The following is a 13,705-nucleotide window of genomic DNA, read 5'->3' as shown; positions in this document are numbered from 1 at the left end:
GGGGGTGTCATGAGTGAAAATTTTTATTAGCTATTTGTCGTCCTATGATAAGTGTGATTGAAGTCACAATGATTGTCATTTTGTGTATGTGTTCTTTTGTCAGATTTTATACATTAAGAGTGCCTACAATTATTTGAAAGTATTGTTGTAAAGTGAATGATAGGCATGAAACATGTCATTGTGTTAGCTGTTAAAATTTTTTTTATCGTGATGCACTTAGAGCTACCAGAAAATGGGCACAACAAAAGTTATCTTTATTGTTATTATTTGTGAAACGTTGTTTTCGTCTTAAAATGACCCGTTTCTTTCCCCCCTGCAGGGAAGCTTGACCAACAGAAGTCTCAAGTCACAGAACTCAAGACTAGATGGTGAGGAGGATTTTTTTTCTTTTTGTACAATCATGTAGCTGTGTTTGGAAGCGAGGCTGGGCATTGAAAAAGGAAGATGAAAACTGAGTCCAAGCATTAGAAATGTGCTTCTATAGATGGTGTCAAATATATAGGTAAAAGAACAAATGAAAGTGTCTTGAAAGAACTTGATACACATTATGGAATGCTTTTTGAAATCAGGAAAAGGAAACTCAATTACCTTGGTCATGCAAGCAGAAACACAAAAAATGGACATTGTGACAACTGGGCTACAGGGGAAAATTGAAGCAAAGAGAAGTAAGGCACCATTTGGTTTGGTTTCACCTTCCCCTCCGTTCCCCACCCATCCCTTCTCGTCCCCCTCCATTCATGTCTCCCTCCCTTCTCCTCCCCCTCCATCCCCCATTCGTCTATTCTCGTCCCCCACCCTTCCTTTCTTGTCCCCCCACCCGTCCATTCTACTCCCCCTCCATTCCCCCACACCTCCCTTCTCATCCCCCTCCCTTCTCGTCCTCCTCAGCCAACTCCAACAACGGGACCAGCCCCTCCGACAGTCTCACCAGCCGAGAGCCGCCGGGATTGGACCAGCTGGAGTTTGTCAAGCCCCGCCCACCTGCCAGCGCCAGCACGGTGACCACGTTTAGCTCCGCCTCCCCTCCTCCGTCCTCACAACCGACAGCAGTCGGAACCCGTCACGCAGGAAGACTATGGCTTCATCGGCATCAATGGTGAGAACCTTTACTTTTTTGTCAAGCAAAACCGCAGGATGTGATGAAAAAAGTAGAGTAGCTTAACTCTTTGAGCCCTTAGTTTTTTCAACCATTTCCCGAAATTTTTTTTTTTTATAGTCACCTATACCTGGTGCTCTATATCTCAATATAACCCCAAAAGCTGCCTCCAACGTCTAAATAGTGGAAACAAAGGCTTAGTCATTACTAAAAAACTTGGTTTGGGAATAGTTCCGAAAAAGCAAACAAAAACTAGCACTAAATAAAATGAAACAGTTGTCACTAGTATCAGACTCTCCCAGCGTCCGATGGGGAACAGGGTTATTACAGCTGGACGTTCCTAGCATCCGATGGAGTTGAAAGAGTTAAGAAGGGTTTTTTTTTGTTGCTCATTTCTATCAGGTGGCGCTTTTGTGTTTAGTAGAAAGAACAACAGCCAAAAATGTGCAGCTTTTTGGATTTTCAAATTAAGCATTGGAATTAGTGTAAACGCATAAGAGAAATGTGTTATTATATGTGTGTCACGACTAAAGAAGTTTTACGCTCCCATCAACATTATTTAGATCATTAAGGAGGCGGGATGCTTCTAACCTGCCTTTTAGAACCAACTGTTGTCCTTCTCCCTCTCTCCCCCTTCACTCGTTAATTTCCCTCCCTCCTCCTTCACTCATTCATCTCCCTCTCTCCCCCCCCTCCCCCACAGGTCTCAAGGACAACCAGCTCGTGGCCCCCCACCCGCCCCGAGAACCGTCCAATGACAGAGTGCGTCGACGTCCTCGCATCAAGAGCATCGGTCAGAACGGGGTGGTGGTCAACAGAGGTGAGAGGCGGTTTGGTTAAGATGAGATAGGATGAGAAATGATGAGATAAGATAAGATACGATAGATCTTTATTGTCCGTCGCTAGTACACTGGTTTATTGTTCCATGTCACACACACACACATACACACACACACGCACACACACACACACAGACACACACACACACACACACATTCACACGCACACACACACAGGCACACGTGCACACATGCACGCACGTTCCATACACACTCTCTCTCACGCATCCTCTCTTCTTGACATAGGAATGGATTGAGTCACGTCAGGTCGATAAATGGCGGTTTCAGCTCACACTGGTTATCAAATGGCAGTGTGCAGTGGGTATATGGTTATGGTCAGTCCCACCTGTTCAGTTACAAATATTTACAGTCATTTGCTAACATTTACAAAGATTTACAATTTACAATTATTTACAATCATTTACAAACATTTACAAACATCTATAATTATTTACAATCTTTTACAATTGCTTTATTTGTATTACCCTGGTCTCATATGTTGACATTTCAGGTGAACCCAGCATGACCTCACCGCCCACCTCTGCCCTGCTCACATCCGTGCGGGCGTCGTCCCAAGCAACCTTGGGAAGTCAAGGTCACAGCCAGTCTTCGTTGTACCAAGCACCCTCCACCGCAGCGTCCTCCTCGAGTCAAAGGCTCTCTGAGGTCAAGGCCAGTCGGCGGTCGATGAAAGATTCAGGGGTGGGCCCTGACGTGCCTGAGATACAGTCGCCCAGGAAAGGTAATTTTTTTTCTTTTTCGTCCAGGCAGAATTGTTTTTGTCTGTGTTCACTGTGTCTACTGTATGAATAATGTATGTGGGGTGGGGGGGGATGGAAAATGCCTCTGGAAGGTCATACTTCTTGTTTTGTCTCCCTCTTTTTGTTTCTGCCTATCCGCCTTGCTCTTTCCCAGCACTACGTGTGTGTAATTATGTCAATGTGCCTCTGTTTACTCAGACAAAAATACCCTATCTTAATATTTTTTTTTTTATGAGATTCTCATCACTCTGTCCTCTTCTTCGACGGTGTCATTATAATAGTGACAAAAATTGATTGGGGGGGGGGGGGAGTGGTTGTTTGTACAGACATTTGTCTTGGACAGGTTGTTGTTGGACTGGATTGGACTGTATGAGGAACAGGGATCACAGTTTTCTGCAGATCTGTAGTTTTCCGCGGTTGCGAGAACTTCCCAAAATCCGTCCTGCGGTCTTAACCACGGCTGCGGTCGTTCCGCCCACGCCTTAAGTCGGGCTGCGGTAGGCCTTGAGTAGCCTGAGATCGGCCCTATGGCGCCCCGCGTACGATATCAAAGTCCTTATCTCTGCTCCTTTTTTTTGTGTTTGTTACTCTCTTGTAACACCTCTAATCTTCGGCACTTATATGACCTTAATGTGTTGCAAGTGCCGTAAAACTCTTACTATAACTAAAGGTTTTTTGGTCCTGTGCTAAAATGTGTTGTTGGTGGCGTAAAAAAAACTCACACCGTTTTTTTTTCCTTCTCACCAGGAGAACCGCCAAGCTCCCCGACTGGCTCTGCTCTGACAGGCTACGACTCGGTTTCCGACGTGATTTCGCTGCTGAGGTCCGAGAGGGGCGGAGTCGACCTCCCACGGGGTCACAGGCGAGAGCTCAGCGGGGGCGGCAACGAGTCCGTGATGGACAGAGTGCAGGAGGAACGGACGACGCAGGAGAAGGAGAGAAGAGCCAGGGAGGAGGGATTGAGGACGAGGCAGAATCAGTGGCAGCTGGCGGGGGGAGGGAGGGAGGAGGCGGAGGATGAGGACAGCAATGTGTCCACGTCGGCAAGCGAGGGTTCGAACCCAGGCGAATATGAGGAGAGTGATGAGTAAGTTGTGGCTGTTTGCCAAAATAAAGAGAAAAAAAGAAACGAAACAAAGAGAAAAAAGATATAAACTAAAGAGAAAGAAAGAAATGAAACAAAGAGTAAAAAAGATATATACTAAAGAGATAAAAAGATATAAATTAAAGAGATTAAAAGAAATGAAATAAAGATAAAAAGAGAAATAGGATAATTAAAATACCACTTTAGTGCAGTTACCCTGTAGGTAAACTTTGATTAATCAGTACAGTTTTCCTGTGTCATATCGTGGCTCAAATTTTGCAGACTCGGTTCACTGCAGATTTTTCCTGCCTAAAATAAAACAAACAGGGCAGCTCTATTGACGCACCTTTCACTGAGGGCAGCTCTATTGACGCACCTTTCACTGAGCGTTAGCAGTCATTGCTAGTAATAAATCTATACAAATATCTTATTTTTTAAAATACCGTTGGTTTTTCATATTTCAAGTGTGTAAAGTGTTTTCTAAGAGCATGGGAGAGGTTTATAAGATTATGAGGAGTGTTTGTAAGAGAGAAAACGCTTAACAAATATATTGTTTCTACTTCATGGATTTCCCACTGTCTTGGGAGATTCTGGAACGTAATCCCCCCATGATATTCGAGGGAAAACCGTACAATTAATAGATCCAATAGATCGTAGACGTTGCATGATAAACAGTGTCTCACATGTACAGACAGTATTACAAACATGCTAGTGCTAGTCACTACTGTGTCATGCCAGCTAGTGATGTTGTTATGTAGTTATTGGTCCAGTGAGCTAGTAATGAAGTGGCTGTATTGGGTTAGTTTGTGCCTAAGACTATAAACTACGACGTCAGCAATCTGTTCAAATATTTTAAGCCCAGAAAGCGAAATATTTTGGGAGAGAGAAAAAAAAGTTTCTTTCTTTTAGAAATGTTATCTGCATTATGTACTTTTTCTTGCTTTTTTCAGCACTTAGAATTAGAATTTTGGCAAGATAATTCTGAAGTTGATAACCATAGATTAAGAAACTGCAATGAAAGAAATTCTCAAAATTTTGGGCTTAGAACATCTGAACAGCTGGCAAACACAAAGACAAGACATAGCGAGTGTTATTGCATTTGATGCGTTGCTTTTTACTGAAACTTTAAAAAAGAAGACTGCAATACTCAGCATTTTTTTCTGTTCCTCTTCCAGAGAGAGCAGTGAAACCAACAAGCTACATTTGTTCATCTCTCCGCCAAAGTCAGCGCCGAGACGGAACATCTCGCCAGGTACCGCGGAGGCGGAGATCAATCAGGTCAGTGGGTACATGGTCGCTGGATGGGCTCGGGCTGACACCATGGTCACAGCAAACTAGCTGGGTACCCCGTTCGATGAATGGACTCAAAAGAATCGATCGTCAAGTATTTTGGAATCAGTGCGCACTCCTTGTGAACAGAAGCCACACTTGTTTACAATGGCGTCTTGGAAGACGGACTTTCCCAAGCTAAGATCTAAACGAAACTAATGAAAAACTGATAATTAAACTACAGTGACTTCAGATTCCTTAATAAAACTGTACACCCTTTAAATGATTCTGAACCTCCGTTAAGTTTTTTCTAATTCGAAAGTTAAGTGGTTCTGAAGTTCTAGGCGATCACAGTGACAAACTTTAACAATTATAGTATATATAGATGCCGTAAATTGAAATCAGAGATTCCAGTTTTCCATATGAATCCGTAAATCTGGATTTCTAAAATAAAGTTCAGACATTGTCTGAAGTGTTGTATTTGTTCCTGCTTATACATTTATTTATATTTTAGTCTCGCGTTCCTTTACTCCAATCATCTTTTTAATTCTCTTTCCCATTTTTTTTGTTGGTGGTTGACGGGCACTCCGGTGTAGTTTGCTCCTTCTACACTGTGAAGCATCTATCTATTGGCCTTATCTATCCTCTTCTTTTTATTTATGTGTTAGTTACTCTCTAGTTACCCTCTCGTCCTTGGCACTTATATATAATGTATGTGTGATGCAAGTGCTGTAAAACTCCTACTAAAACCAAACCTCCCATCTTCTCCTTAAATGGTTGGTTGGTGGGTGCTCTTGTGTGGTTTGCTCCTTCTTTCCTATCAAACATCTATCGTCCTTATCTTATTTTGTGTCTGTTACTCTCTTGTAACACCTGTAATCTTTGGCACCTATATGACCTTATTGTGTTGCAAGTGCCGTAAAACTCTTACTTTAAAAAAAGATAAAAAAGAATACCACCCCTGCTTTTTAATGTGCCGTAAAACTCCTACTAAACCGAAACTCCCACCTTCTCGTTCAGTCCAAGAAAAGCTTTGTGAAGACGTTCCGCTCCAACGTGAAGCAGAGCGGGGACGCGTCCTCCCACCGCGGGGCCCGCCTCGAAGATGACTTCGTCAGCCGCAGCAGCAGCGAGGAGGACATGATGAACCTCCACGCAGCCGACTTCCTGTCCTACCAGCACCCGCCCTCGTCGTCACGGCGACCCGGTGGCCACAACTCCTACCGCCACCACCACCACCACCAACACCATCCTCACCACCACGCTGCGGCGACCAGCAGCAACAGCAGCAGCAGTGGTTACAACAGCAGTAACTACACCACCGCTGCCGCCTCCAACAACAACAACAACACTTCTAGTCCAAAGTTCAGAGGTCACACAGAGCGCCAGAGCGCCAACTCAAGGTCAAGGGCGTCAGCAGGTAAGATAAGATAAGATCAGATAAGATAAGATAAGGAAAGGTAAGATAAGGTAAGTTGAGATGAGATGAGATAATACTTTATTATCCCAGAGGGAAATTTTTCTTGGCTGTACAGGACCGTAAAAACACACGCAGGTATATATACAAAATTTAAATTATAATATATTACTCTCTTTAAAATTCAATATGAAAAGAGAAATAAAGCGCTGACAAAATATACATATCACATCAGATGCCTCATTCAACCACATCATCATCATCATCATCCAGTGCCAGATCTGCGACAGACATCGGCGATCATGGTTCTCCATTCATTCCTTTTCTCGGATGCTCTAAAAAAAGCCACGTTTCTCTGATCTTTCCCTGTCACCCATTTGTTCAGGTTCCCTAAGTAAGTTGTTCTGGGCCTACCCCAACCATATGCAGGAATTTAATTACATATTTAATGACAGGAATGATGCCGCCCAAGACGTCCGGCAGCCCGGACCAGAAGCCCGGTACGTACGACGCCAGGTTGTACTCGGAGGGTCGCGGTACAAAGGTCAAGGACAGCGGGAAGAACTCTCTGTCCAGGATGAGCAAGAAGTCGCTGCGAGAGATCAACAACCCCCACAGCACCGATGCCGCGCCCGCTACCTCGCTCAGCAACGATGTAAGACGGGACGCTTGTTGTTTTTGTTTGTTTTTACATCCTTTTTGACACTGTTGAGGCTAGTCAATGTAAGCCCCGCCGCTGTTGTTTTTTTGGTTTTGTTTTACACCATTTTTGATACTGTTGAGGCTAGTCAATGAAAGCAACTGCTTTTTGTTTAGAAACAATTCTTTCAAATACATACATGATTACTTGCTCCTGAGAACAACATCATAGCACTCCGGGCATTGCCATATGTGCAGTCTGATAAAAAACACATACACAAAAGGACAGTCGCGGTGGCCACTGATCACCCTTCTGCTGTAAGCTGACAAAACGCTTTAAAAAAGATATTGTGATGCCAACATTTTTTTATTTGCTAAATTACTAAGTTACCCTACTTGTGGAAAAAAATCAAAGTGAAACTGAGACTAGTTTTTGAATAAATTAGAATTCAGAATTTGGAATCACTCTATTTTTAGAGGGTTACACGGACAAAAAACCCCTCTTTTTCTCGAAACTGCTGTAAAGGAAAAAAAGGCGTTTTGTCAGTTTATGGCAGACTGGCTGTTGGAAGAAAATAAAACTAGTAAATAAAATGAAATTACAACAAATCTGAAGCGTACTGACAAAATGAGTTACTTCTTGGATTCGAGCCCTATGGAAATAGGTACACTACGCTTATAGGTGAAGTTTTTACTATTCATAAGTGTGAAATAATAAAAAGCATGTTATACTTAAAGAATATGGCATCTATAGAAAATCTACAAATTCGACCCTAGTGTCTATTTTTTGCCAACGTTTCCATTTGTGGAATGTGAAAAGTAACTCATTTTGTCAGCACGCCTCACTAATGTATTTTTATCCTTTTAGAGTTTGCGGAAATGAAAAAGTTTTTCGTACGTCCCCAGAAGCCGTACGACGTGAGCAAGTACCAGATGAACGACATCACGGAGTCGTTCGAGGCGCGGATGTTTGCCAGCATGCATCGCCAGGTAGAGGACGCCATGGAGGACATCTCCCCGCCGCCCAACGCCCTCGGGGGAGCCCCGCCACTGCTGCTCCAGAGTGGGGGCTCCCTGCATCGGCTGAGCGGTGCCGACATGAGTGGCACGATGCCGTTATACAGCGAGTCTCCGGCCACTACCAGCGACGATGACACAAGCTTCAGCACATGGAAGGCTCCGGTCAGTGGGTGGTTGGCGGGTGCTCTGCTGTGTAGTGTGTCCCTTTTTCTGTTTTAGACGTGTCGCGACCTCAGTGCTTTCTTGTCGTATCGCCATTTTTTCACAGTGAAAATGTGAGTTCTTTTTGTGAGTTCTTCTTAGGCTCGCTCTTTGTTATGAACTGTGCTCTCCTGTGTATTGTGCCCTGTCTTTCTCTCTCTGACATCTATCATCGTGGGTGGTTGGTGGTTGTTCTGGTCTGATTTGCTCCTTTTAACCTGTCAAACAACTATCTGGCTTTTACTTGACCTATTTTTGTGTTGCAAGTGCTGTAAAATTCTTACTAAAGCTAAAACTAAAACATCTATCATCCGTATCTGTCCTCCTTCTTTTCTTTGTATGTTACTCTCTTGAAAAACCTCCAATCTTCCTTATGTGTACGTTGTGTTTGTGTTTCAGGCGCCTAATCTGGTACCTCACAACTACCAGGATGAGATGAAGTCTCGACGGAGTAGCGACACCCTCACTTCCTCCAACCCACGGTGAGTGAGTGTCTGTCGAGTTTGTTCATCTGGTACCCAAAGGAAAATCTATATGTTACAGCAGAAAGTTTTCAAGACAGTCACCCATTGTTGAGGAGAAAAGTGGTCATTTTAATAATAATAATAATAATAACAATAATAATAATAGATAGCATTTGTATAGTGCAAATCCCCGCTCAACAGCAAGCTATATGCGCTTCACAATCTATGCTATTACCCCAGCAGACCTGAGAACACTCTGAAACAACCTCAACTTCCTGGGAAACATACAGTGCAAGCAGCCTTTTATAGGCCCTAAAGCACTAACCTACTGACAAGATCTTTCGCTGTCTATGGCCGGGTACCCATTCCCACCTAGGTGAAGTGAAGAAAATTTTTGTGAAGTGCCTTTCCCAAGGACACAACTTCGGGCCCGCGGCTCGAACCCCTGAACCCGCAACCTCATGATTACGAGTCCGGTAGCCTAACCACTAGGCCACCGATGCCAGGTGGTCCTTTTGGACAGTGTGGTAATGATATGGAAAACATCCAAAGTGAAGTGGTCATTTGTACAGGTGATTGTACAGGTGATTGTCTTGGATATATAACCTAATAGTGGTGCCCTGCAGCCACCTGACGGCAGCTTTTGATGGCTTTCCTGTAGATAGGATCTCTTTGTTGCATCTTTTACTGAGCAGTTAAGTGACAAAGACTTTATGAAGATTGGTCTAAGAGTTTTTGTTTATGATTATATCTGTATGAGTGGTTGGCGGGTGCTCTGGTGTGGTTTGCTCCTTCTTTCCTATCAAATATTTATTGTCTTGATCTCTCCTACTTCTTTATAGTGTTTGTTACTCTCTTGTAACACCTCTAATCTTTGGCACTTATGTGACCTCACTGTTTTGCAACTGCCGTAAAACTCTTACTAAAACTAAGGAAAATACTTCATAAAGATTGGTCTAATAGTTTTTGTTACTGATCATGTCTCTTTACTGTTGAACAGATTTATACGTAGCAACTCATTTAGCGAGTTTTTTTTGTTTCCCTGTGCAGAACTGTTTTGTTGTTTTGAGTTTGAAGTCATGCTTCTTTTTAAGTTTTTTCACCACAAATCTCTGAGTGTGTTATGTTGTTTCTCAGCGACTGGAGCAGCGTTATCTCCCCTCCCATCGGCCCGCTGGGCGTGGTCCAAGACCTACAAGGCACGCTGGAGGGAATCTCCGACGAGCTGTCAGATGACGCCTCAGGCCAACAGCAAGGTGAGCCGAAGAAGATTGTCCTAGACAGATGGCCGCAAGAGCAGGGTCAACTATATCTGTATCTGTGATAACAATGTGTGAAGCATGCTGACAAAATGAGTTACTTCTTGGATTCAAGCCTTAAGGAAATAGATACATCATGCTTATAGGTGAAATTTTTACAATTAATAAGTATGAAATAATAAAAGACTGGTTTTAGTAAAGAATATGGCATCAATAGAAAATCTACAAATTTGACCCTCTTGCCGATTTTTGGCCTATATCTTCTTTTGTGGATTGCGAGAAGTAAGTGGTTTTGTCAGCACGCCTCACATATATATCTGTACCTTTTATAATATGTACAATTTTTGCCTTCCAGGAAAAGCACGCAGCAACGGCCTGAAGAGCGAGGGAGAGGAGGAGAAGCTGGACCTGTACTTTGACCCCAAGCTCAACTGTTACTACGACCCCAAGACCCAGAAGTGGTACGAGCTTGTCTCTTGAGGCGCGGGCTGTACCACCTCATATCCTTGCTCCTGGACGGCTCTACTTCGTTTGGACGATCCCAGACGGAACTACTTTGTTGAGTTCCCAGATGGCACTATGTTGTCGAAAGACTCCTGTCAGCACTACTTTGTTGAAAAGAGCCTAGATGGCACTACTTTGTTGAGATTACAGACAGCACTGCTTTTTCGAGAACAACTTAGACAGAACTACTTTTTCGAGATCCCAGATGATACTGTTTTGTCAAGAAAATCGTAGGCAGTACTACTTTATTGAGATCAAAGACGGCTCTACTTTATTTGGATAGTCCCAGAGAATATTACTTTGTTGGGACGACAGCTGCATAATGCAGAATACATTTTCAGACTGAAATAGAGCGGTGGGTTGACCGAGACTTCCTTCCTGATTTGTCCTCCCTGAATTGTGTGCTGTTTCAAGATAATATGTGTTATGTCAGCGAATAGTGCTTTGTGTGTAGTACATCTATTGGTTCTCGTTTGGACAATCGCAGACAATATTACTACATTGTTGGGACGACAGCTTGATAACGCAGATCACATTTTGAGACTGAAATAGGGCATTGGATGGGCTGAGACTTCCTTCCTGAATTGTGTGCTGCTTCAAGACGTGTGTTCTGTCAGCGGATAGTGCTTTGTGTGTAGTACATGATTTGTCTGCCCTCGTTTGTACAAGATATGTATTACCAACAACTAGAAGTTTGTACGTAGGAGTGCATCCATCAGTTCACATTTCGAGACCTCAGTGCTTTCTTGTCCTATCTCCATGTTTTTTAACATTGAAAGTGTGACTTTTTCTTAAGCTCACTCTTTGTTATGAACTGTTTTCACTGTTATTAAAAATGGAGATAGGACAAGAAAGCACTGAGGTCGCGATTTGTACAAGATGTGTCATGTGTAATGTCAGTGAGTAGAAAATCATAATACATAGTATGTCTGTCAGTCCACATTTGTACAAGTTCTGGTAGTGCGTCGATCTGTCTGCATGTGTACAAGATGGGTGTTAAGTCAGTGACGATCGTATGTAGTCATGTCTGTCAGTCCACATTTGTACAAGATGGGTGTTATGACAGCGAGTAGAAGATCATACGTAATTAGTATGTCTATTAGTCTACATTTATACAAGGTCTGGTACGAGACATGTCTTATGTCAATATAGAGAAGTTTGTATGTACGTACTGCATCCACCAGTCCACATTTGTACAAGATGTGTGTTATCTCAGTATACTGAAGTTCGTATCATGTAGTATTTGTTATGTCAGAGCATAGAAGTTTGTACGTAGTACATCTGTGGGTACTCATTTGTACAAGTTCTGGTACGAGACGTGTCTTACGTCAATAAATGGGCATTTGTACATATATTCATTACATATAGAACAGCCATCAGTTCAGATCTCATTTGTGCAAGATTTGCATTATCTCATCAAACGTGAGGTTGTACATATAATATAGCACATCCATCAGCCCAGTGTACATAGCAGCTGCTCTCTGTAAGCCACCGCAAGTAATGAGGAACCTTTAATGAAAACCCCGTAATGAGAAGCCCGTAGTGAAAACCCCATAATGAGAGGGTTGATCTCGGCTCAAAATGACTCAAAAGCTGTTGAGGCTGTGATATTTGTTGCTCCCCGTGATGGGCAGCTCCTCCTCCCTGTTCGCGGGCAGTGTTGCATACAGAGGTATCTCAATGGCCGCCAAAAATGACTTATGTCTGTATGCAGTACTGCCCGTGTGTTGTCTGTCAGTGATGTTGGAGGGGGGAGGGGACAGGGAGGGTGGTGTTCTGGCTTACTTCACTGGCTGCTCAGGGCTCATATTGATGTTGTTATGCTCTAACATGTACATTTTTTCCCCTCTAATGTGCTGGGTGTAACTTTTTAGAACCCTTCTGAGTTGGGGGAAAATCCGCAAAGTAGAAACAATATATTTATTACGGGTTTCACTGTATTCTTTCATACCTCTCCTTCTCTCTTTTGAGTACTTTCTACATTTGAAATTTGAGAGGCAAACTGCCTTTAAAAAATAGGACATTTGTATTTTTATATATATATTTATATGTATATTTGTCAATAAAAATGACTCGTTATGTCTTGGCCAATAGTGATCTTTTCAGATTCTCCTATCTTCAACAAGTAAAAAAACCGCAAGAAATGATGAAACAAATCTACAAAATGTGAACCTTGATGAGGGAGGGGAAAACCATAACACGATTCTTGAAAATTTTTTCAACTGGCAAAACTTAAAAAACCCCAAACAAAACATCGTTCTGATTCACATGAGGAGAGAAGGCGCAAAAGGGAGCCCAAATTGTTGGATCTCGTGCCATCCTGATTTTTATTGACGGCCTGCAGATCAAAGTTGGCTATGACGACTTTAGAACAAAAGATCCTTTCATCTACAGTGCGGCCTCTTTATAGTTTTAGTAGAGGTTTTTCGGTTCTCGCAACTGCATAAGGTCATATCAGTGCCATCAGCCTCTCTGTAACAACATCGTCGGGACCAGAAAAAAATGTCGTTATAGCGAAATGTCGTTATAGAGAGGCCGCCAAAAATATTACTAATGATATACAACGTGAAAAAATTGGGATCTGGTCATCATGTCGCAATACAGAGGATGTCGTTATATCCAACGTTGTTATAGAGAGGCTGCACTGTATTTTTGTTCTAGCTATACGTGGGTGTTTGGCGGTTGCTCTGGTGTGGTTTGCTTCTTCTTTCCTATCAAACATCTATCGTCCTTATCTCTCCTTCTTTTCTGTGTTTGTTACTCTCTTGTAACACCTCTAATCTTTGGCACTTTTATGACCTTATTGTGTTGCAAGTGCCGTAAAACTCTAACTAAAACTATCAGAAAGAAAAGTTTTAGTCACATGGTCTGAGCATAACCCCCATCAATATGACTGTTCTTTCCCTGTTCTTTGCTTTTCCTTTGCAATGACATTGAGGTGCGTTCTGCCTACTATGTATTGAAATAAACGTAACTTGGTAACTATCTCATTCTTTGCATTTTATCACCATTTTTATGCAGCATGTACGTTTGTCATGGTATTTTGTCTTTCACTGAAAGAATAAAAAAAAGGGAAATTTGATGATTGAGTTGATTTCTAGTGAAATTTTACTGAACTCTCTCTCTCTCTCTCTCTCTCTCTCTCTCTCTCT

At 42.6% G+C, this 13,705-nt stretch overlaps 1 protein-coding gene across 1 annotated transcript in view; it reads left to right on the top strand.

The window, feature by feature from the left end:
* LOC101850808 (protein CFAP20DC) overlaps positions 1-13,225 on the top strand; it is a 20,293-nt gene extending 7,068 nt beyond the window's left edge. Inside the window, exons 7-17 of the mRNA XM_013083702.2 lie at positions 889-1,059; positions 1,800-1,916; positions 2,447-2,677; positions 3,444-3,783; positions 4,956-5,058; positions 6,070-6,469; positions 6,922-7,121; positions 8,012-8,287; positions 8,726-8,808; positions 9,928-10,046; positions 10,405-13,225. Of these exons, the coding sequence (XP_012939156.2) occupies positions 889-1,059; positions 1,800-1,916; positions 2,447-2,677; positions 3,444-3,783; positions 4,956-5,058; positions 6,070-6,469; positions 6,922-7,121; positions 8,012-8,287; positions 8,726-8,808; positions 9,928-10,046; positions 10,405-10,529 (2,165 nt within the window). The 3' untranslated portion in view covers positions 10,530-13,225. The remainder of the gene's footprint in view (positions 1-888; positions 1,060-1,799; positions 1,917-2,446; positions 2,678-3,443; positions 3,784-4,955; positions 5,059-6,069; positions 6,470-6,921; positions 7,122-8,011; positions 8,288-8,725; positions 8,809-9,927; positions 10,047-10,404) is intronic.
* Positions 13,226-13,705: the final 480 nt, after the last annotated feature.

Source organism: Aplysia californica, unplaced genomic scaffold, assembly GCF_000002075.1.
Source record: "Aplysia californica isolate F4 #8 unplaced genomic scaffold, AplCal3.0 scaffold00250, whole genome shotgun sequence".
NCBI lineage: Eukaryota > Metazoa > Mollusca > Gastropoda > Aplysiida > Aplysiidae > Aplysia > Aplysia californica.
The sequence above is the reverse complement of the archived record's forward strand: the minus strand, read 5'-3'. Positions and strand labels throughout refer to the sequence as shown.